Below are 24,717 nucleotides of genomic sequence, written 5' to 3'. Positions count from 1 at the left end.
GTCTCCTGGAGGAGAAGAGGGCTGATCATATGCTTGTTTTTCCAGGATATTGTATTGAAAATTGAGTTAGGGATCTATTGGTGGAAGGAAAACTCTGTGAGCAGAGTCACATTTATCTGTTCTCTGGAGTTTGTCTGGGAAACTTTGCTTGGTATCAGGAGGTCTGAAGACTGGAAGGGCCCTACTCAATTGGAATCTTTCTCTGCAAGACAAAACAATATACAAACTGGTAAGTGCTAATTGGGGATCGAGGATGAATAAGAGAAGATACTCTGATCAGAGATAGAAATGTTCAGGATGGGGTTGTGGAATGAATAGATGGTTTTGTGTTTTGCATAATTTGCCCCAAAAAGAAGGTGGCACTTCTTCCTGAATTTCTCCTTAATAAAGGAGAACTCTCGATAACAACACAGAATCATGTAAGGCTGAGGGAGGTATCTTTGTTACATCCTTATCCAGCTCAGTCTTAGAGGATCTTCTTTCGCTCTTGTAATTCTTTGTTGTCCACTGATGTCTTCTGTGGCCCACTCTAGACAGAACTGAAATGGCCACATCAGGGCTTTTACATCAAGTATTGAAAGTTCTGTCTCTTTTCAGCCACTCAATGAATGTTCAAAAACTGAATTCTGTATAGTTAGGAAATACTAGTCCTGTTGGCCCCGAAGAGAGCAGTTTAAACAGATTGATCTCATTCAATCTGGTGTGTAAAATGCCATGAACACTTTTCCCTGCCCAGCTATTACATATTCAAGTTCATGACTTCATCTACACTCAGGTCTCAGTTTCCACCTATGCACAGATAGCTCAAACATTTTTATGTCCAGGGTAGTTCTCTATTCTAAGTGCCAATCTATTTTAATCTCCTCTTGGATCTCAAAATCAACATATCCAAATACGAGTTCATTTTCTTCCTCTTCAAATGGATCTCCTTTCAGCGTTCCCTTACTCAAGAAAATGGAGCTACCATCCGTCCAGTTACCAAGCCAGAAACCAGGAAATCTTTCTTTTCCTTCCCTCTTCCTCATGCCCCCATAAACGCCATCATTGAGACCTTTTGATTATATAGCATCTCCTCACTCATCATCCTAGTGTGAGCTACTGTTCTCTCTCACCTGAAACATTGCCAGAGCAGCCTCTTAATTGTTGTACATTCATCTACTGTTGCTCCATTTCAGACTGAGGGGGTTTTTCTGTGTCACAAATCTATTTAGTTCACTCCCTTCCTTAGTTACATTCTAACAAGCTTACTGAATTCTAACTATCCTAAAAATGTATCTGTTGATTCTCTTGTCTTGTAGGTAAATATATCATCTGTAAATAATAACTGTTTTGATGTTCCCTCCAAATCTTATACTTTTCATTTATTCTCCTCCTATCACTGTGATGGATGGAACCTCCAGAAAATTGTTGATCTCAATAAAACTAGGAGAAAAAAAACTCAAAAAAAATTTAAAAAAACCAAAAAAGATGAAAGCGAAGAAGAAAATTGTTGAATGGCAGTGGTGGGAATGGACAGCATTTTATTATTTCTGTCTTTAAGGGAATATTGCTAGTGTTGCATCATTAATCTAACATTTGCTGTAGAGTTTCGATGCATGCCATTAACAAAGTAAGGGAAAAATTCCCTAAACTCCTAACTTGCTAAATTAAAAAAGTCATAAATGAGTGCTGAACTTTATCAAATGATTTTCTTACGTTTTATGCAATGATCACATAGTTTTCCCATTAATAGGTAAATTTGCGAGTTATAGTAATAGATATTTTGAGGTAAATTATTCTTGCCTTTATTGGAATAAACACAATCTGATCACAATTTTTAAAAGAATTTTATGGGTTGAGTTTGCCAATATTTTGTTTAGGATTTTTCCCCCTGAGCCTCTGAAAGTTTTACTAGCACAGAAATTAGCAGAACATTGAAAAATTTGGCCTTAGGTAGCTATCATAGGTTTGTTAGGAGGGAAGCATGTAAGAAAATATCTCTTTAATTTATCCATCACTTATGTTCTACTGCTTGACTACCAGACTACTTCTGAGAATTCATCAGCCCCCTATAATAAGCTGAAGAGACAAATACACTCTGAAAACTCTGGAATATTAATTTCAACCCCTTTGCCAACCTAACCTTTAAAAAAAAAAAGGCTATTTTATTTTAATTTCATTCATCTTTTCTGTTGTTTTTCTAGTCTGTATTTCATTTATTTGTGCTCTAATCTTTATTATTTCCTTCCATATACTAGACTTAAAAGTGATTTACACATCTCCATTACACTATTAGAGTATTCTGAATTTGAAAATATACTTAGTTTTATGAGTGAGTTTATTTTTTCACATTTTCATGTTACTAATTTCAGCTTGAAGAACTCCCTTTAGCATTTCTATTAAGGCAGGTCTGGTGCTGATCAACTCCCTCAGCTTTTGTTTGTCTGGGAAGGTCTTTATTTATCTTTCATTTCTGAAGGAGAACTTTACCAGCTACAGTATTTTTGGCTGGCAGTTTTTTCTTTCAGCACTTTGAATATATCATTCTACTCTCTCCTGAGGTGCAGGGTTTCTGCTGAGAAATTCACTGATAACCTTATTGGGGTTCCTGGTATGTAATGAATCACTTTTCTCTTATACTTTCAAAACTCTCTGTCTTTGAATTTTTAAAATTTGCCTATAATGTGTCTTGGTGTAATCTTCTTTGCATTGATCTGGTTTGGAGACCCTTGTGCTTCAGGGATCTAGAGGTCCATATCTCTCCCCAGATTTTGGAAGTTTTCAGCCACTATTTCTTTAAATAAGCTTTTTGCTCCTATCTCTCTTCTCCTTTTGGGCCTCCCATAATGCTTATTTGGTTCTCCTTATGATGTCCCATAAACGTGGTAGACATTCTTCACTCTTTTTCATTTATTTCTTTTTATTCCTCTGACTGGATAATTTTAAATGACCTCTCTTTGAGTTCACAGATTCTTTCTTCTGTTTTCCTAAGTCTGCTATTGAAGCTGTCTATTGCATTTTTCATTTCATTTGTTGTACTTTTCAGCTCCAGAATTTCTGTTTGGTTCTTTTTTATGATTTATATCTCTTTGTTGAACTTATAGTTTTGTTTATTTATTGTTTTCCTAATTTCATTGAGTTGTCTATCTTGTTCTCTTGTAGCTCATTGAGCTTCTTAAGATAATGATTTAGAATTATTTGTCAGGAAATTCATTGATCTCCATTTCTCTGGGGTTGGTTACTGGAAAATTATTGTATTTCCTTGTTGGTGTCATTTTTCCTTGATTTTTCATGCTCCTTGAAGTCTTGGGTTGCTTCGTCACATTAGAAGAAGAGTCACCTCATAAGTCTTTACTGACTGGTTTCAGGTTAGAAAGATTGTTACCACTCAGCCTGGCTAGATATTCTGGAGGTCTCTCAGACCTTTTTTCTAGATGCACCTACTCCACTCCTCTCGTTCTCTCTTTCAGGAGAAGTCTCAGGATTGTATGTCTTTTCTCAATTCAAACAAATCCAGACAAGTGGCTGAGAGCCTCAGGAAGTGCCCTGTAGTGTTAAGGGTATATACATTGGAGTTGAGCCAGTAGGCTGCGTGTACTTGTGTACAATCTGCAGAGATTTGTGCATGCTGAATGTGGGGGACCATCACTGGGGGAGGAAGGGCATGTGGAGTGCTGGGGGCTAGTTGGGGATTCCACAGTTGTTGTGTCTTACAGGGTTCATGAGCAGGCTTATTGGTGGAGTCCATGAGGCAACTAGTAGAATCAGTGACCCTTTGTTGAGCTCTAGCTACCCTCAGAGTATTCAGCCATGCCAATCCTCCTCAGTGTGTTGGGTGGGAGGAAAAAGAAGTGGGCCTCTTGAGAAGCATCTTGCATTGCTGGGGAAGCTAGGTGCTCACTATGCTCTCACTTTCCCCCATGGGAGAAACCATGGGCAAAGGGTGAGTCCTTTGGCCCAATTCAGTGTCCCTTGACAGTGAATTGTGCTGTCTTGGAGGAAAGGTGATGTGGGTAAAGAGGAAATGTTCTTCTTACCCTCTTCAGTGCACATATTCTTGGATATTTGCTCCAATAGGGTGCTGGGACTGCTCTCCTTGATTCTGGACTCCCACAAAGTTACTCTTGTCCATGGTGGTTGTCAAAATTAGTGCTCCTCGGAAGAGATGAGGGCTGAAAATTCTTATTTTGCCTTCTTGCTGACCTCATTCTCTGAAATTGAAAGTGTTTAAAGGCAGCATGAGAGCATCACCCAGGTGGATGACTATCCATAGCAGGCTCCTGATACATGAGAGGTGATTCACTTTATAATTTTCTAATGAATCATGGCTCACTTAGCACAACAATGTAGGCTTCTGGGATTTTTTATTTAATTATCTTCTGTCCATTGTCATGAAGGCTACACTCTTGTTCTAGTTCAGTCACAGCAAGATTGTATAAATCTTGGAAGACATGGAATTTACATACTGAACATAGGTAATTCACCTACATATAAAAAGCAGTCCTCTAGTGGGTGATTAAAAATCTTAATTTGGCCAGTTTGATCTCAACTACCATGGCATAGGAAAGTGCACATAGTTCATTTTTGGAGGGGAATTAATTTCTTCTTTGTCACTTCCAACAAATTAACCAAGTGCTTACTGGTCCCCCTGACTTGGCAGGGACTTCCAGTCTAGGTATCTCATCCCTGTTCACTAAAGGTCATCCCAATAGGTAATTGTTTAAGTAAGACTTAGGCCCTTCCAGCTTCTAACATGGGCATCATTTGCATATGCATCCTACCTCATCATGTATATATGACATATACTTCTTTCTACGAAATATTCAATACTCTGTCAACTCTCTCTGAAGGATACATGAAAACCCATTTAATCTCATCTGTGAGACCCAACTGATCTTTGTACTCCCCTTGTATCTGCTCCTAGCAACATGCCCTCTATGTTTGAGAGAACTAGCAAGAATATCACCAAAGAGATTGGAGACAAAGATCTGAGGCCTGTCGAAAGCTTCTTGAGTGCCACCAAAATACATCAGTTTTCTTTATTACTGAAGAGGAAGCCTCGCTCACAGTTCTGGGAACAACCTGAAGATCCAACGGAAGTCTCCCTCATGGACATTCTCGAACCAATTTCTTCAGTCCCAGGTATTGTCAGCCGTGAGCACAGGAGACAAGGAGTGAAAAACAAGGGCACTCAGGGAGAGGTGGAGCAGCACGCAAGAAATTCTGAGACACTCACACAGGGAGATCTCAGTATGAGCCTTGCTCAAAGGCAAGGGCCGAGGAACTAAGATTTTGAGAATTTGCTAATTATTCACACAGGTATACATTAGTTTGTTTAATGCTTACAATGGCTTCTTGAGGGACAAATATTTTCCCCAGTTTACATAACAGTAAATTGAATCTTATAAAATATTTTGTTCCATGCTGCATATCCGGGAAGAGGTAGATCAAGGATCTAAACCCAGTCTGTCTGGAACCAAATCACCAACATTTTCTGCCCTAGTTTGCTCCTTTCTGGGGCTGGATGCTGTGCCCGCTGCAGGAGACCCTGTCCTGCAGAGATGATGCCGTGGATCTCCTGGACCAGTGCGCAAGCAACGTCACCGTTTCTTAGAGTTAGGATGTTATCCCTGCTCTGCAACCCCTGGGTGGATTGGCTTCAGCAGTAATTTACACTTAAAATATTAATTGATTAGTTAGCTTCTTCACTGAGAGATTTAAATGAGTATGAGCATTCGAGCAAAATAGAACTCAGTCATTCCGTTTTCATTCAAGTTTCCAGCTGTTCCAAAGTGAATTCTTGGCTAAATGTAAGGCCACCTTTTCTGTCCCTAGAGCCTGTTAAGGAAGGACCATTCCTCCTCCGTGATGCTGCAGTGCTGAAGCTGAAGGCTGGTGTGAGTGTGAATTCTGGGGTAGAAGTGAACGTGTCTGGGGAGGCTACTGAGTCCTATGATGACACCCTACAGTATCAGATTGTTACCACCCCATTCCCAACCTGGACAGAACTTCAAAAGAGGTGAGGCTGTGGGAGAGGAAGGGGACGGGTCAGCAGAGCCCCGAAAGGTGCTCTCCTCTTAGGCAAAGAGGTGTCCAGTAGGTTTTGTTGCGGAGGCTCAGAATGAAGAAAACAACATCTCAGATTATGCTGCTCTTCTTGGCTATTCATTCATTTATTCATTCAACTTATAGTTATTAGTTATGTAATAGATATTTACTAAAACGGTAATTACTCATTACAGTGCTATTTTGTGCCGAGAATAGAGTAATGAGAAGACTGACCAAAATCCCTGACATAAAGCAGATTATATTTGTTGGGGTAGGGGACGTGCAATGAGTGAGGAAATAAGTTATAAAAAATAAATTAACAAAGCATTAATTTAAGTGAGACAAAGACTCTGAAACTCTATGTTTAAATAAAGTATGCATCAGTGTCCTAGGATTTAATTTAACTCCGTGCATGTGGGAAAAGAAGATCTTCAATAATCCTCTAAGGGCTTAACAAAGAACTTCTTAAGTCTTTATGCCTTTTACAAACAGAGATGTCCATTTAAACAGTATTTCTATCAATACAAAGAGTTATTAAAGTAAGCAAGTAGTTAAAATCACAGACTGTTTAGAGACTAAAAGTTACTGGGACAGGGCATTGCACAATTTCTGTATTCCTGGTGTCTTGTAAAACTCTCATTAGAACTAACATTTGCAAAGACTGTTTATGGTGCAAAAGAGTATTTGGATTTCTATAGCTGCAAGAAAAGAAAAAAAATTTGTCATAGAAATTTCTCTCAGTGGTTAAGGAGGCTGCAATTTCAGGGATACATTTTATTGTCTCGCACCAAGAGAAATAAGTAAGCCTGAGCTCGAAGCTTTAAATATGAGAAGAAAGCCAATTAGATACTTTTAATAAATGGGATGCAGGGCATTCAATGTGTTTCAGCTGAAGGCACTTACAGGTTGTGATGGAAACCCTGAAGGTAACAACAAGAGTTGGTGAAAGAGACTGGCTGGAGGGAGGGGAGCCTATTTAGGTCTTTCTGGGTAGCAAAGAGTTGAGCTCAGACCTAAAGAATGGAGGAAGCAAGCAAGAGGAAGAGAAAAGGGGTCCAGAGGAGGAGTTTGAAGGCCCAGGGACAGGACAGAGCTGGATCTTTTCAAGACTAGGGGCAGTCCAGTGAGCTGGAAGCTTAGCCAATCTTGAGGAAGGTGATATGAAATCAGGCTTGGAGGTAAGTAGATGTCAGATGGCATAACACCTTAGAATGACACAAGGTCTTGAATTTCCCCCCAAGGGCAATGGGAAAACCCAGCACTGATGCTCAGTGACCTCCTCCACTGAAAAGCAATTTAAGGGTCTCTCAGTGTTCCACACGGCTGTCATCTAGGACACCAATCCCCATGGGGCCTTGAGTAGAATCAGAGTTGAGTCTCAGTCTGAAATGGACACAAAATTTGTCTTCAGTCCTTCAACCCTCTCACATCCCCCACCCAAATTTATATCTTCAAGTCTGCCTTACCAACCACCTACCAAGGACAGTGAATCCATAAAGACCCACTTGTGCAAGTCATGAAGAATCACCCAGAATCTTCCCTGCTTTGTCTGCTCCACATCCCACCCTGACTGTGCTTCTGGACAGTGATGGATGTGGGTTCCCCGGCTTAAACAGTAGGATCTCCTGAGGACTGTTCACAACATGTGGGCTTGTCTACTTCTAGCCTCTTCTGGTGAGAGGGCCTAGTGCTGGAAAACTATAAATCAGCCCCTACCAGGGCAGATAGAATTTTGGAAAATGCCGATGACTTTCACAAAATGGCGTGCACACTCTCATACCAATACCCGCATCATAGAATGGGGACCCCTCCACCGTGCATATCAGAGATACTCTGTTGCCCAAGGGAACTTAACCTAGAAGCCATTATCTTTCTACCCATTGAGGGATCATCTGTCAAAGTTCACAGGCTGGCACCCCTTCCAGGTTATGAGGAGAAGAGTAACCTAGAGTAACCCAGGAGGGCATCCCTTCCCACTCTGACCCTCTTCCTCCCTTTCCTCCCCAGGAAAGTGTTGGACCCAGAGCCATCATTTCTGAAGCAGTGCCGGGAAACAGGTGTGGACCTGTATGTGGTGACAGAGACAGTGGAACTGCTCAACAGTCCTGTGCTGCAGGAAACCAGCAGTGGGAAAAGTTCCGGACTATTTTCCCTCTCTTGGAATACTTTTTTCAAGGTATGGAATGGGGACGCCAAGAGCATAATCAGCCCAGCCTCACTTCCCAGGGGAGTCTGGATCTTAATCAGTATCTGTTTCCAGATGTCAGAAAGAGTGGGGTCATTATTTCCCACTTCTCCTGTGCCAATGAATCCTGACTCCTAACCTGAGACTATATTCTAACATCCTCATTTGTAGTGCTTTAATATATGGGATTACTCAGTATTGGCAAAATAGGAAATCGATTTAATTTTGTGGTATTACATTTTACTTTGGGTAAGTAATGTATTCTGGTGAATCCAAAGGTGTGTCTGCTGTACTGTATACATGTCTAGTTTTGTGTATGGCTGGAAGAAGCAATGGATCGCTAACACATAACCTCAGCAGTTACAGTACCCTAAATGCTGTGATATGCTGAGCAGAAATGACTTAAGGAGTGTTATTGAAATATCTTCGAGCACATATGATTTACATAACTCTCTCACAATAACCAACTATAATACTTTAAGTTAAGTGAAGCAAATTCATTTATCAAATATTTTACGTGTGTTATAATGCACTTTTGCACAGTAAGTATTTACTGTGTAATTTGACCTCACTTAAGAGACTTAGAAAGAGGTGGGTGATTTTTGTCCTTGAGTAGGACCAGGCTCCACTCACATTATTTGATTCCACATTCGGGGGACAAACAAGTTTGAACTGAATAAAACATTCTTACAGGTTGGAGGATATCGTGACATTCAGCTTCGGGTTTCCATGTGCTTGTGTTGGTGAACTGGGTTTTGTGAGAACAAGAGGAGAAAACCTTGTGTCATTTCACGTAGAGTGACGGCTCAGCTGTGTGTGCCACGTTCCCAGCTGTCTACAGCTAGCATGGTTCCAAATGTTGGCTCCTGCACTGTGATCTTGTTAAACAGTTTGCATATCACCTCTGGTTCATGGGTGCATCAATTTTGTTTTGGTCAATCAGACAAAAGATCAGTCAGGAAATGGAGGACTTGAACAACTCTATTGGACCAATTGGACTTAACAACACTGTATAGACTATTAGACCTAACAGACACATACAGAACACTCCATCAGCAGAGCAGAACACACATTCTACTCAAGTGCACACTGAACATCCTCCACTATAGTTCACATGGTAGGCCCATAGAAGTCTTACCAAATTTAAGAAGATTGAAGTCATACCAAATATCTTTTATGATCACAAAAGAATGAAAGTAGCCACCAATAACAAAAGGAAAACTGGACAATTCACAAATATGTAGAAATTAAAGAGCACACTATTGAACCTTCAGTGGGTCGAACAAGATATCACAAGGAAAATCAGAAAATATCTTGAGACAAATTAAAATGAATACACAGTGTACTAAAACTTAGGTTATGCAGCAGAAGAAGTTGTAAGAAGGAAGTTTATAGCAGTAAATATCTACTTTAGAAAAGAAGAAAGATCTCAAATCAACAATGTAACTTTACACCTCAAGGAAGTAGAAAAAGAACAAAGTAAATCCAAAGTTAGCAGAAAGCAGCATATAATAATGATTAGCATAGAAGTAAACACAATAGAGAATAGAAAAACAGTAGGAAAAAAATCAATAAAATTGAGTTATTTTCTTGAAAAGATGAACAAAATAGACAATTCCTTAGACTAAGAAAAAAAAAAAAAAACCAGAGAAGAGTCAAATATCAGAAACAATAAATGAAAGAGGAGACATTAGAAATAAAAAGGATCATTAGAGAATACTCTGATCAATTTTACACCAACCAATTGGATAACCTAGAAGGAATGGATAAATTTATAGAAACATACAACCTCCCAAGCTTGAATCACGAAATAATAAAAAGAAACAGACCTATAACTTGTAAGGATATTGTCAGTAATTAAAAGCCTCCAAATAAATAAAAGCCCACAACTAGGTGACTCCACTGGAGAATTCTACTAAACATTTAAAGAAGAATTAACACTAATCTTTCTCAAACTCTTTCAAAAAATTGAAGAGGAAGAAATACTTCCAAACTCACTTGATGGGGCCAGCGTTACCCCAGTACCAAAGCCCTACAAAGATTTTACACAAAGAGAAACCTGCAGACCAATATCCCTGATAAATATGGATGTAAAAATCCTCAAAGAATATCAGCAGATCTATTTAACAGCACATTAAAAGGATTATACATCATAACCAAATGGGATTTATTCCCAGAATGCAAAGATGGTTCAACAATAGGAAAATCAATGAATGTAATGCATCACATAAACAGAATGGAGGACAAAACCACATGATCATCTCAATTGATCCAAAAAGGCTTTGGCAAAATTCAATACTCTATTATGATTAAAAAACACCAAAAAAACTTGGAATAGAAGGAAATTATCTCAACATAACAAAGGCCACATGTGAAAAGCACACAGCTAACATCACATTCAATGGTGAAAACCTGAAATCTTTCTAATACCAAGAAAAAGACGAGGATGCCCATTCTTGCCATTTCTATTCAACATATTACTGGAAGCCCTAGCCGGAGCAGTTAGGCAAGAAAAATAAATAACAGGCATCCAAATTCAAAAGGAAGAAGCAAAATTATCTCTGCTCACTATGACGCAATCTTATACGTAGAATCCTCTAAAAATTACACACACAAACAAAATGATTAGAACTAGTAAATAAATTTAGCAAAGTTTCAGGACACAAAACCAATATACAAAATTAGTTGTTTCTATACATTCACAATGAAAAATCCAAAATGAATTTGAGAACAATCCCATTTATGTTCTTAAGAAAAATATACTTAGGAATAAACCTAACTAAGGAGGTGAAAGACTTGTACAATGAAAACTGGAAAACATTGCTGAAAGAATTGAAGAAGACACAGAATAAATGGAAAGGCATCCAATGTTCATAGACTGAAAGATTTAATGTTGTTAAAATGTCCATACTACTCAAAGCCATCTACATTTTCAATGCAGTCCCTGTTGAAATCTCAATGGCTTTTTTTTCCATTCCTGGGAGAAAAATCTTAAAGTTTATATAGAAGCTCAAGGAATCTCAAATAGCCAAAATAATCTTGAGGAAAAAAAACAAACCTGACAGCCTCCCACTTCAAAACATATGCAAAGCTGCAGTAGTCAAAACAGTATGGTATTTGTATAAAGACAGACATATAGACAAGTGGAATGGAAGATAGAGCCCAGAAATAAACAATCACATATGTGGTCAAATGATCTTTGACAGGATGCCGAGACCACACAGTGGGGAAAGAATAGTCTCAAGAAATGGTCTTGAGAAAACTGTGTATCCATATACAAAAAAAATGAAGTTGGATCCTTACCTTACACCATATTCAAAAATCATTTCAAAATGCATTAAATAGCTAAATGTAAGACCTGTAACTGTAAAATCACCAGAATAAAACATACGGGGAAAGCTTCACGACATTGTGTTCAGCAATGATTTCTTGCATATGACACCAAAAGCCCAGGCAACAAAAGCAAAAATAGACAAATGAGACTACGTCAAACTTAAATACTCTGTGCAGCAAGGGAAACAATCAGCAGAGAGAAAAAGCAACCTATGGAATGGGAGGAAATATTTGCGAGCCATACATCTGAAAAGAGGTTAATGTCCATAATATTTGAAGAACAACTACAAATCAACAACAACCACCAAAATGACCTGATTGAAAAGTGAGCAAAGGACTTGAACAGATGTTTCTCTAAAGAAGATATACAAATGGCCTACAAGCACATTAAAAGGTGTACAACATTACCAATTATCTGGGAAATGCAAATCAAACCCATGCTATCACCTCACACCTGTCTGGAAGGCTGCTATCAAGAAAACAGAAAATAACAAGTGTTGTTGAGGATGCAGAGATGTTGGAATTCTTGTGTACTGTTGGTGGGAATGTAAAATTGTGCAGCTGCTGTGGAAAACAGTATACAGTTTCCTCAAAAAGTTAAAAATAGAATTACTATATGATCTGGCAATCCCACTTTTGGGCATATATCCAAAAGAATTGAAAACAAGATCTTGAAGAGAGATTTGCACACTTGTTCATTGTAGCATTATTTACCATAGCCAAGTGGTGGATGCAAATTAAATGTCCATTAAAGGATGAATGGATAAAGAAAATGCATATACATACAATGGAGTACTATTTGACCTCAAAAAAGAAGGAAATCCTGTCATATGCTACAACATGGATGAACCTTGAGGACATTATGCTAAGTTAAATAACCCATTCACAAACAGACCAAATGCATCCTGATTCCAATTATATGAGACATGTAAAGAAATCAAACTCTTAGAAAGTAGAATCATGGTTGCCAGGGGCTGAGGAGAGGGACGAAAAGGGCATTGTCACTTAAAAGATACCAGAGTTTCAATTTTGCAAAATGAAAAATTTCTAGAGATCTCTTTCACAACAATGTGCCTAAGGTAACACTATTGTACTGTACCCTTACACATGGTTAGGATGGTAAATTTTGTGTTGTGTGTTTTTTTCCATAATAAAAATTAAATAGAAGAGCCTCATAATAACAAAAATGTTTACAAAATTCAAATAGCTTGGGGCTGGCCCCATGGCGGATTGGTTAAGTTCGTACACTCTGCTTCAGTGGCCTGGGGTTCGCTGGCTCGGATCCCTGGCACAGACCGCTCATCAAGCCATGCTGTGGTGGCATCCCACGGAGAAGAAATAGAATGACCTACAACTAAGATATGCAACTATGTACTAGGGCTTTGGGGAGAAACAAAAAAGAGGAAGACTGGCAATAGATGTTAGCTCAGGGCCAATCTTAAAATAAATTCAAATAGCTTAACTTTTTTTGGTCTAACTGAAATCCCTCTTGCTTTTATAGCAAAACGTAGAACCTTACTTGTATCCTCAAATAACTTATTGTCATGTTCCTGTTGAACAGGGTACAAATTCATAAAGACGAAAAAAAAAAAGTGGAAACAACTGCAGACAGGAGATGTCAAAATTCAGAAAATTCTACTAAAAAGTAGGCAAATGGTAACAGACCCTGGAAAGCAGGAATAATGGAGCCCCAAATGCATCAGGGAAGGACGTCTAGACAAAACCCCTGAAAAGCTCTGGAATTGGAGGCACTAGCTACCTCTGAAGAGAGGGTATATGCAGGGTTACATGTAAAAATATTGATTGAAAACCTATGTAAGGAACACTTAGAGTTCCAGATCCCTTTCCCACGTCTGCATAGCCTGGAAACTACCCTCTGCCCCAGTAGAACACTCTCTGGGAATTTAAATAATGTGGGCTCTGGATTTGGAGAGACTGGTTACAATGAAATGCAGGGGTAAGGGATCATATTGGAAAAGGGAAAGTAAGTGAAAATCCTTTTTCCGTGTGGGGAAAGTGAGCCCTCTTTCCCCATTCAGCTCTGGGCTTCCTGCCTCCACCGCCTGTTAGCCTCAACACGCATATCCCAGGCACAAGATTGAGGGATAAATCCCTGGGAAAATTGTCCAGTCTAAAAGAAAAAACCCCAATATCCGTACAGTTAGGGATCCTCCAAAAACAGCTTTATCCCTCCTGATCATCACAAAGTGAAACCCCCCACTCCATAAACCCTGCCCTTGCACACCTCACTTCTATCATCTTTAATAATGCTTCACTTGTCAGTAAAAAACACACAAGTAAAATCCTAAGCACTTGAGGAAACACACACAAAAACCCTACACTGAAATTAGGAAACCAGAAGAAACAAAGACCTCTCAGGTAGGAAAGAAATACTTCATCTCTCAAATTGATAATATTTTGTTTCCATGAAGGTATAATGCTGTATAAAAAAAAGTAACAAAATTTATTTTCTTTTGTGGATTTGCTACATCTGATCAAACTACATTGCTGCATCATTAGGGTTCATCTCGATGTTATACATTCTTTGGGTTTTAGCAAATGTATAATGATAGGTATCCACCATTATAATATCATACAGAATACCTTCACTGCCCTAAAAATCCTGTCTTCCAGTACTTATCCTCTCTCCTCCGAACTGCTGGCAGCCACTGATCTTTCTTTTTTCTCCATAATTTTGCCTTTTCCAGAATGTCGTATAATTGGAACCCTACAGTATTTAGACTTTCAGATTAACTTCTTTCATTTAGTCATATGCATTTAAGTTTCCTCCACATTTCTTCATGCCTTAATAGCTCTTTTCTTTTTAGTGCTGAGTGACGTTCTATTGTCTGGATGTACCATGGTTTATTTATCCCTTCATCTACTGAAGGACATTTTGGATGCTTCCAAGTTTGGGCACCTATAGAGCTGCTCGTAAACACCAATGTGATGATTTCTGTGTGGACATAAGTTTTCACCTCCTTTGAGTAAATACCAGGGAGCATGTTGGCTGACTGTATGGTAAGAATATGTTTAGTTTTGTAAGAAACCACCAAACGGTCTTGCAAAGTGACTGTACCATTTTGCATTCCCGCCTGCAATGAATGAGAGTTCCTGTTGCTCCACATCCACATCAGCATTTGGTGTTGTCAGTGTTCTGGATTTTGGCCATTCTAACAGGCGTATAGTGGTATCTCATTGTTGTTTTTATTTGCATTTTCCTGATAAGATACAATGTGCAGCATCTTTTCAAATGCTTCTTGCCATCTATATATCTTCTTTGGTGATGTGTCTGTTCAGGTCTTTTGCTCATTTTATAATTGGGTTGTTTTCTTATTGTTGAGTTTTAAGAGTTAACATGTCTCGCAAGGCATGTCTACTGGCAACAAATTCCCTCAATTTCTGTTTGACTAAGAGAGTCTTTATTTCTCCTTCACTTTTGGAGGGTATAGAATTCTAAGTTGGTGTGTTTTTACCCCCTCAGTACTATGTACTTCACTCTGCTCTCTTCTTGTTTCCATTATTTCTAAGGAGAAGTCAGATACAATTCTTAAATTTCCTTGGTAAACTGTTTTTATCCTGTGACTTCTTTCAACATTTTTCTTTATCACTGAATTTCTGCAGTTTGAATATGATATTCATAGGTCTAAGTTTTTTGGCATTTACCTTGCTTGGAGTTCTCTAAGCATCCTCGATCTATGGTTTGGTGTCTGACATTAATTTGGGGGAAACTCTCAGTCGTTGTGCTTCAAATATTTCTTCTGTTCCTTTCTATCTTTATTCTCCTTCATATATTCCCATTACATGTAATACAGCTTTTGTAGTTGTCCCACAGTTCTTGGATATTCTGTACCATTTTTAAAGTCTTTTTTCTGTTTGCTTTTCGGTTTTGAGGTTTCTATTCAGATCTCTTCAAGTGCAGAGATTTTTTTTCTCAGCTATGTTAGTCTCCTAATGAGCCAATCAAAGGCACTCTCTATTTCTGTTATAGTGTTTTTGACTTCTCTAGTGTTTCTTTTTGATTCTTAGAATGTTCATCTCTCTGCTTATATTACCTGTCTGTTCTTGCATTTTGTCTATGTTTTCCATTAGATCCCTTAGCGTATTAATCACAGTAGTTTAAAATTCCCTGTCTGATAATTCCAACATCCACGTTATATCTGAGTCTGATTCTCATGCTTGCTCTGACTCTTAAAACTGTTGGTTTTTTGCCTTTGAGTATGCCTTGTACTTTTTTGTTGAAAGTTGGACACGATATACTGGGTAGAATGACTTCTGGTAAATGGGCCATTAGTGAGGTGATGGTAAGCTCTAAGGGGAGGGTAGTATTCTGTAGTCCTGTGATTGGGTCTCAGGTTTTTAGTGAGCCTGTGCGCTTGGTCTGTGAACTTCACAAGAGCTTCTCAGTACTCTCCAGGCCCTCCCCCCTCTTAGGTAGGACAGATGGCTAGAGGGAGCTAGAGTTGGATATTTCCCTTTTCCCACATGGAAGGCTAGAAGAGGCTGGAGTTGGGTGTTTCTCTTCCATCAGGTTGGTTTGGCTCTCGTAAAACTCCAATAGGTTAGGCTCTAGCAAAACAGTTTCTCTTGAGGCAGGCCATATTAAGGAGAACAGAATGCTCTGAGAGATTTCAGAATGGTTGCTTTTCCCTTCCCAGTGCCTAAAGCATGAGGGGATTTTTCTTTGATATGCATTGTGAGAACCTGATAGAGCTCCTGGAGATAAAACTCACAAAAGTTGAAGCCCCTGTGATGACTGGGTCCACTGGACTCTAAGTGCGAGACTTGTCGACACTGAGCCTCCAGCAATTTGTCAACTATAATTCAGGTTTTCCTACCCAAGCACTGGTCCCATGGAGGTTTCCGCTCTTGTAAATTTCGATTCTCTATATCTGCCTTCTGTCTCTCCAATTCTTGGGGCACTCGTTTGCTCTGTGACCTCACTTCTCTGACAGATCTAAGAAGAGCTGTTGGTTTTTCAGTTTGCTCAGCTTTTTACTTGTGGTTAGGATGGAATGATGACTTCCAAACTCCTTACATGTTGGACTAGGAACTAGAAGTCAAAAAACTTTAAAAATAGAAAAGTCAGAAAATTTCCCCAAAAAAGTAAGAAGAGAAGAGAATATTAATAAAACAATTTAGAGGATGGAGAGATCCAACTTCTAAATAATAGGAGATCCAGAAAGAGAGAACAGAGACACAGTACTGTGGGGGGACATCTTTGAAGGAATAATACAAGAAAGGATCTGAGACCAAAGGATAACGCTAACTGCAGGCATAGTATAATGAGTCAACAAAGATCTATACCACGGAACCTAGGTGTGAAACTCCAGGGTACTTGCCTCAAAAAGAAAATCATGAATATTTCTAAAAAGGAAAAAATAGGCACATTACAAGGAATTCCAGCCTTGAATTCTATGTCCAGTCAAATGTCCATAAAGTTAAGAATAAAATAAAGACATCTTCAGATATACAAGGTCTTAAGAAATGTATCCTATATGTCCCTAGAGATAATGAGTAAGAGGCAGAGAGGGCACATGATCATCACATTAATTAAGTGATAAAGGAAAGATCTGGAGTGAGGGAAAGCAGTCTCCCCAACAGTAAACAGTGAATATTAACTTCGACAGACGCTGGATATGAACATTTTAGGAAGATGGGGGAAGGAGAAATGAGGAGTGAGAGGAAGATTAGGAAAATGAAATCCTCATCATCAACAGGATAAAGTACATGGATATACTTAAATCTGGTAAAAAAAAAAGTCAAATCATTGCAATAAATCTGAAACTGAGAAATGTGAGGGTAAATACTAGACAAAAAAAAGAGAGAAGAGAAGTAGCTGGAAATTAGGAGTAGAGGGGTGAGATCAGAGGACAGCTGGGTCCTTTCCTCATGAGCTTTCTAGTTCTATCTGAGTTTTAAAATCACATGCATACATGACCATGTTACCTGGTTTCTCTCCCCAGGGTGAAGGAGCGGGAGAGCATCTCAAAGTGAGAGAGAAGGAGCTGACTCTGCAGAAGGGCATGGTGATGGCCTATAAGAGGAAACAGCTGGTTTTCAGCGAAGAATGGCTGGGGTAAGCAGAGGGTGAAGGAGGAGATGGGGAGAGGGGTTCTGCTTCTCCTGAGAAGACAAACGAGAGGGAGAAAGACCATCAGCAGGCAACCTTGGCTTTTCCACCTGTTGAGGGAGGGGAAGAGCATCATTTCTCAGGCACCCTGGGCACACACACAGCTCAGCACCCGCAGCTACTTCCTAGGATGGCCCGATGGAAATGTTGCTACAGGAGATACAGAGTCTCCTACATGGAGGGAGACAAAAGAGGTGCCCAACGCGGAAGTGCAGCCCTAATCCTGACCATCTCTGTTCATTTAAGGTCCTGCCACTCTTGGCAGCTCACCTGGGGGAGCCACAGAGCTGTCCCCAGGTTACCCCTAAGATACCACCATAGTCACAAACAGAACTGCAGACGTAATGCTCTAACAGCACAATGCAGGATTTTACCTACATCTCTCTCTCAGTCACTAGCCTCAGAATGAACAGTGTCCCACCACACATGCTGCGGGTTCTGACTCCACATGGGTGAACCGTTTACACCAACAGCAACTGCATACGTGGGCTGAATGGTGAGTGCTGAGAACACCACCAGCTCACAGTCCCTGGCGTCTCCCTGCCCAAATTTAAGTCCCAGCTAGAGGTCAGCCTGATACAGTGGGGTCCAGGTCCTTGGAGATAAGGGGATGCCCTCACCACACACACACACACACACATAATACGCACATAGCACACACACACACACACACATTACGCACATACACTCTCTCTCTCAATCCTTCATGAAGGAGGAGGGAGGAAGCACTTCCGCTCACCCTACAAAGGTGGCTCCCTGCATAATGATCACTGAGGCCCTTACGTAGGGGTGCTCTTCAGAGAGTCGGATTCAGGAGACAGAGTGAGCTCAGGGACTCTGAGTTTCGGAAGCATCCCAGCTGATTCCGACATAAGGGCCCCAGGCCACCCTGAGACAATCTCCTGAATCTGGCCTAGAGGGAGCTGGGGTTGGGGGGTTGGGGCTGCAGTGTGGGGCGTGAACGACTCCAGCAGGAATGACCTTGGCTTGCTTGACCTGGCTTCTTCCCATCCAGACATTTATCACATCTCAGATGATGACAAGCAGAAGACCTTTCCAGAAGGTGAGTCCCAGAGCTGGACAGGATCTCTGTCTAGACCTTAGACTTGCTGAGCCATGACCCCATTTGGATGCTAAGAACCATGCAAGGGGCTCAGCCCCACAGACCCCAGGGAGACCCTCCCAGCCAGGCTCCTCCACTTCCTGCCAGGCTGCCCTGCCTTTGATCCTGGCAAGGGCTCCTGGCCACAAGGAAAGCCACCTTTCTCCTTTAAGGGCCAGACAGGTATGTGTGAGTGTGTGTGTGTGTGTGTGTGTATATGTGTGTGTGTATGTGTGTGTAGGGAGGGGAGACTAACTCCTGGTGAGTGAGCCCTTCTGTTTCTCTTTCCGGAGAATATCGTGCTGTGGTCAAGGATGGGTGAGTGGATGTTTTTGAGCAGGATCTCAAAACATGAGGGGTGGGATCTGATCCCTCCCCCAGGCCTCTCTGCACGACAACAGCCCGAGTGCTGCCTTTGCTGTCCTTCTCCCAGGGCCTGGGATCTGGGCAATGGAGAAGAGGGTGTCGGGGAGGAGGGGGCAGAAGATCAGAGAAACCATGTGTGTTCAGAGACTAATACTTGGGTGGGGAATTTCATTTCTCTTCTAGACATCAAATTTCGCATCATGCGATCAGGTGAGTGTGTATTTGCTGGAGAAAGGGATGGGACCCTTCCTGCACACATGTGACAAGCAGGGCAGACTGCCCCGGCCTTTGCCACCAATGCCCCAGGGCCTGGCCTTAGTTTCTGTGGAAGGCGAAGGGTCGGGAAGGCGGAGAAGGTGGAGGAATGGACTGCGATGGGGCAGGAAGAAGTTAAGCAAGAGGCAGGAGGCGATATGAGGGCAGAACCCTCCAAAGTACCTCTAGAGCAAATCTGGAGATGAGGAAAGGAGATGACCACTTGTGATTCTCTTTCTAGAAGGAGTAAAGGAACACGTGAGGAAAGGTGAGTGTTTATTAAAAGGGAACCTGGGCTTCTGGGTGGGAAAATGCAAGGCTAAGAACCCAAATGGGAGGTTTCCATGAAACTCGGAAAACTGTCCTCTACTCCCAAATTTACAGCGTTACTTCTTCATTCATTCATTCCTTCATTCATTCGTTCATGAAACAAACACTTACTGAGGACCCAAGGGGCGGAGCCGTTATTCTCTGTGCTGGAGACACAGCAGTGAACCAAATGGAAATCGCCTCCCTGGAGCCTCCATTCTGGTGACCTCTCCCTCTCAGCAGACCTCCTTGAGGCCACCTGGAGCCTCCTGGGAGAAGCAGCGTGCCCCCAACATGCACTGCTTGGTGAATTCTGTAGGGCATAGACGATACAGACAGGATGATGAGATAAGAAGGGTGGTCAGGTGTGCAGGTACCACCCCAAGGACGTCATGTAGACAAACTCATTTAATCTTCATACCATCCCCACCTAAAGGACGTGGAATCTGAGCTCAGAGTGCCTAGCATTCTCATCTCTAGAGCCCAAAGCTAGAATCCACATTATTCCGGACACATCCCTCCCCAGGCCTCTCTGCACAGCCACAAGCCCACATGCGGCCTTTGTTGTCCTTCCCCAAGGCACTGAAATCTGGCTCCTGGGCATCAGGCAGGGGTGAATGGAGAGGAGCGTGTTGGGGAGGTAGAAACAAAAGGTCGGAGAAACTGAGTGTCTTCAGAGACTAAAACTTCAGTGGGGAATTTCATTTCTCTTCTAAACGTGCAAGTTCCCACTTTCCGAGGAGGTGACTGTGTGTTTGCCGGAGGTAGGCATGAGAGTTTTCCTGCACACATCGGGTATCTCCTGGGAGAAGGAGAACATGCCCAATACCCACTCCTTGGTGGATTCTGTAGGACATGGAAGATACAGGCAGAATGACATGTTAAGAAAAGGAGTCGTGTGTGCAGGTATCTTCCCCAAGAACTTCATGTGCACAAGCTAATTTAATCCTTATACCATCCCCACCTAATGGATATGGAATCTGAGCCCAGAGCACCTAATGTTCTCATCTCTAGAGCCCAAAGCTGGAATCCATATTGTTCCAGACAAGTCCCTCCCCCTGGTCTCTCTGAACAACCGCAACCCCAAGGCTGCCTTTGCTGTCCTTCCCCAGGGCACTGGGATCTGGCCCCTGGGCAACGGGCAGGGCTGGATGGAGAGGAGGGGATCGGGGAATGCGGGCAGAAAGTCAGAGAAACCGAGTGTCTTCAGAGACTAACTCTTGGGTGGGGAATTTCATTTCTCTTCTAGCCTACACGGAAGAGATTCCTTCCGTCCTCCCAATAGGTGAGTGTGTGTTTGCTGGAGGTGGGGCTCGGATCCTTCCTCCACACATGTGATGAGCGGGGCAGACTGCCCTGGCCTTTGCCACCACTGCTGCAGGGCCTGGGCTAGTTTCCCTGGAATGGGAAGTGTTGAGAAGCCCGAGGACATGGAGGGATGGACCCGGGTGGGGAAGGAAGAGGTTAAGCAAGAGGCAGGAGGCCGTAGGAGGGAAGAAACCTCCAAAGTGCCTCTAAAGCTAATTTGGGTCATGAAAAAGGAGATGAACACTTGTGATTCTCTTTCTAGGAAGAATAGAAAAACGTTTTGGCCAAGGTGAGTGTTTATTAAGAGGGAACCTGGGGCTTCTGGGTGCAAAACGCAAGGCTGAGAACCCAAATGGGAGGTTTCCATGAAAGTCGGAAAACTGCACTCTACTCCAAAATTTACAGCCTCATCTCTTCATTCTTCATTCATTCATTTCTGCATTCATGCAACAAACACTTACTGAGGACCCATTGGGCAGAGCCATTGTTCTATGCACTGGGAACATGGCAGTGAACCAAATGGAAAGGCCACCTCCCTCGATCCTCCATTCTGGTGACGTCTCCCTCGCAGATCTCCTAGACTGCCTGGAATTTCCTGGGAGAAGCTGAGAACCCCCAACACCCACTGCTTGGTGAATTCTGTAGGAGATAGACAATACAGGCAGAATGATGAGATAAGAAGGGTGGTCGTGTGTGCAGATGTCAATCCAAGCATTTCATGTAGACAAACTCATTTAATCCTCATACCATCCCCACCTAAAGGATATGGAATCTGAGCTCAGAGCACCTAACATTCGCATCTCTACAGCCCAAAGCTGGAATTCACATTATGCCAGACATGTCCCAGAAATGAGCACCTGGTCATTCTCTTCCAATTCCCAGGACCACTTTCCAGAATCTCCTTCTCTCCCTGCATTTTGCCCCCTCATTAGTTCACTGGGATTGCCCATCTTTCTAGCCTGTTATGACAGCTCCATCCTCAGAGCTCAAACATGCCATCCATTGAGATACTTCGGGTTTGTAAAGTGACAGAGACACTGGCTCATGTTGATGGGGAAGGGTTTATCATCCCAGGAATGTTCTAATCTAAGAATTGTCCCCATTTTCCGGTTGATGTTGATGCCTGAGGGCAGAGTTCAAGCACCTACAAGAGGAGGTTTCCCAGCAAATGGAGGCACTGGCCCAGCTCACAAAGGGCGTTCAGGATGCTCTATTCCACAATATTCCGGCCATGCTTGGGGACCGAGGGGCACTTCAGGAACTCATGGACATGGTGAGGGGGTCCCACAGCTGCCTAAGGCTGATCAAAGTTGTAAATGGGAATGTTTAGGAGATACGGCTGCCAAGATACATCAGGGAAGAGGAATAGGGGTAATTACAGGGGAATGATAAGGATGTCTGAGATTGGGGACCTTGGACCTATGCCCCAAGACCTTGGTCTAGGAGTGTAGCCCCTGCATACAGAAGGGGTTGGGAATCCCCTGGAGGAGGTAGAGAGCCATTACCCTCACCTCTTGGTTAATCACAGAATTTACAGTCAAAATAACGTCATCATAGTCATCGTCAATAATGCCTGTCTCCTATAGCTCGAACAGGAACCCTTGGGTCATTTGAGTGGCCCTGGTGGCACCATCTTAAATGAACTGCGAAAGGACTCAAGTTATCCACCGGTTAACCCAAAGTACCCCATCCTTTACCTGCTTGAAGCCATATTGGGTAAGAATGATTTGGAAGAAGAGCGGGAGAGACACAAGGCTGGTCCCCAAGAGATCCTGAAAGGGCTGAGTTAGATGAACCTCTCCAAAGCCCTTTAAATATTATGATTTTTCATCCTCACATCACACCTGTCTCCAAGGGTGAGATAAAGATAAAGTCTCCATGTGACACAGCCTGACGCCTAGCAAGATGAGTCCAAGTTCACCCAACATATCATTGGGGGTGAATGATCCTGGCTCCAGCCTCATAATCCCATCCTCTGGACCATGTTATGTAGCATCCTGGAGACCATCCTAAGAACAGAAGGAGGACTTCCCAGGGCAGGGAACTTGACCTTCAAGTCTCATGGGTTTTATTCCTCTGCCTCAGAGTTCCCCTCTGACAGGGTCTCCTAGTTCACAGAGGGGAAGATAATCTGAGTCTTCATCACTGTTTTTCCCCAAATGTCTCCCTGTCCCCAGTACTGAGTGACATCCAACATGATCTGCTGGCCCAGTCCAAGGAGAAGAGGATCCTGCTCCATCAGCGGGAGCTGGTGAGAAATCCCCAGGGGCCAGCATCCAGGGAAGAGGGTGAGGGAACCGGAGATAAGAATGAATCAGAGAAAAGAGAGATGGCACAGGTTCCTGCTGGGAGGGGAGTCCGGCTCCCTCTGTGGCCACCGGGGCTGCATCTCCTTGTGGAGAGCAGGTCAGCGGGTATGAAGATACCTCAGGAGGGAGTCAGTTTCCATGGCAACACCTGCAGAGGCACCCACAGTTCTAAACTAGCCACATAGGAACACATGTTTGGGAGCTCAGGGGATCTGAGTAACAGCCCTGCTTTACTTACACGGTCACCATTTGCAAATTGCTCTCTCTCTCTCTTTCTCTCCATAGATATGTGTATATAAGTACGTCTATGCATATAGATGTACACATATACATACACACATTGCACACGCATGCATATACATATCTAATTCCCGACACCACTATTCTGCAGGGTAAATCTTAGTATCACCATTTAGCAGCTGAAGAGCCAATGCTCACCGATTTCCAATAACGTGTCCATAATCACATTGATCACAGGACATGACCAGGACATGACTCCTGGTCCACATGACGCCAAAGCTCTTGCTCCCTTCAGTTACCCTGCATGACTCCTGGATCTTGGGACAGAAAGTCTTCTCTTCCTCTCCCTGGAGGGTGACCTGTAACCTCTGACACTGCTTCTTCTAGGTGAGGAGCATCCTGGAGCCCAACCTCAGCTACCCCTGGAACATTCCCTTCACCATCAAGCCCGAGCTCCTTGCCCCACTCCAGGGGGAGGGTTTGGCCATCACCTATGGCCTGCTGGAGGAGTGTGGCCTGAAGATGCAGCTGGATAGCCCCAGGTCAACATGGGACCTGGAAGCCAAGAAGCCCCTGTCTGCCCTGTATGGGATCCTCTCGATGCTGCAGCAGCTGGCGGAGGCCTGAGGCTTCCCTGGTGGGTGGTCAGTCCAGAGAGGCCTGGCCCCACCCCAGTCTATGCTGTGAGTGTCCTCGGTGGGCTCAGGGGACCCAGGGTCACGCCTCTCTGCCTTTCCCGGTGGGATAGAGAAAGGGATGGATGGATGCTTAAGGGAAGGTTCTGGGGTGATGGAAGTCTCTCTGTCTAGATAAAGGTTTATGCATTGGTCTAAACTCCTCCAACAGTGTGCTGAAGAATCGAGCATTTCTCTGTCTGTAAATTTTACTTCAAAACAATGTAAACAAATATTGAACTCTAGTTAATAATATGCATTGTTTTGGGTGAAGTGTACTGCTGTCAGTAATTTACTTCAAAGTGCATCAAAAAATCAGGTGGATTGATGATTCAAAAACAGATCTGTGACCAAGGAAATGTGGTAAAATGTTAATAATTGGGGAATATGGGTGTAGGATATATGAGAGTTCTTTTTTCATTTCTGAAACTCTTTGTAAACCTGAAATTGTTTCAAATAAAAAATTACCCCCCAAA

The 24,717-nt window shown here is 42.3% G+C and overlaps 2 protein-coding genes across 4 annotated transcripts in view; both read left to right on the top strand.

The window, feature by feature from the left end:
• The window catches only part of LOC103543941 (gasdermin-C-like), an 88,186-nt gene extending 63,469 nt beyond the window's left edge, over nucleotides 1-24,717 (top strand). The window contains exons 6-14 of one of the 3 annotated variants that reach the window (XM_070630946.1): nucleotides 18,694-18,741; nucleotides 19,330-19,356; nucleotides 19,643-19,669; nucleotides 20,960-20,995; nucleotides 21,281-21,307; nucleotides 22,152-22,291; nucleotides 22,605-22,734; nucleotides 23,196-23,269; nucleotides 23,955-24,717. In XM_070630946.1, coding sequence (XP_070487047.1) covers nucleotides 18,694-18,741; nucleotides 19,330-19,356; nucleotides 19,643-19,669; nucleotides 20,960-20,995; nucleotides 21,281-21,307; nucleotides 22,152-22,291; nucleotides 22,605-22,734; nucleotides 23,196-23,269; nucleotides 23,955-24,194 — 749 coding nt within the window. In that variant the 3' untranslated portion in view covers nucleotides 24,195-24,717. The remainder of the gene's footprint in view (nucleotides 1-18,693; nucleotides 18,742-19,329; nucleotides 19,357-19,642; nucleotides 19,670-20,959; nucleotides 20,996-21,280; nucleotides 21,308-22,151; nucleotides 22,292-22,604; nucleotides 22,735-23,195; nucleotides 23,270-23,954) is intronic. The other 2 variants (XM_070630947.1, XM_070630948.1) reach the window with 2 other exon arrangements.
• On the top strand, nucleotides 91-17,666 carry LOC103543411 (gasdermin-C-like). Its single transcript, XM_070630977.1, has 5 exons — nucleotides 91-229; nucleotides 4,904-5,121; nucleotides 5,815-5,998; nucleotides 8,035-8,203; nucleotides 17,512-17,666. Exons 2-5 carry the CDS (start codon nucleotides 4,908-4,910, stop codon nucleotides 17,626-17,628), a joined length of 684 nt encoding a protein of 227 aa, XP_070487078.1. The 5' UTR covers nucleotides 91-229; nucleotides 4,904-4,907; the 3' UTR covers nucleotides 17,629-17,666.

The sequence above is a fragment of the Equus przewalskii genome, chromosome 8 (genome assembly GCF_037783145.1).
Source record: "Equus przewalskii isolate Varuska chromosome 8, EquPr2, whole genome shotgun sequence".
Taxonomy (NCBI): domain Eukaryota; kingdom Metazoa; phylum Chordata; class Mammalia; order Perissodactyla; family Equidae; genus Equus; species Equus przewalskii.
The sequence above is the reverse complement of the archived record's forward strand: the minus strand, read 5'-3'. Positions and strand labels throughout refer to the sequence as shown.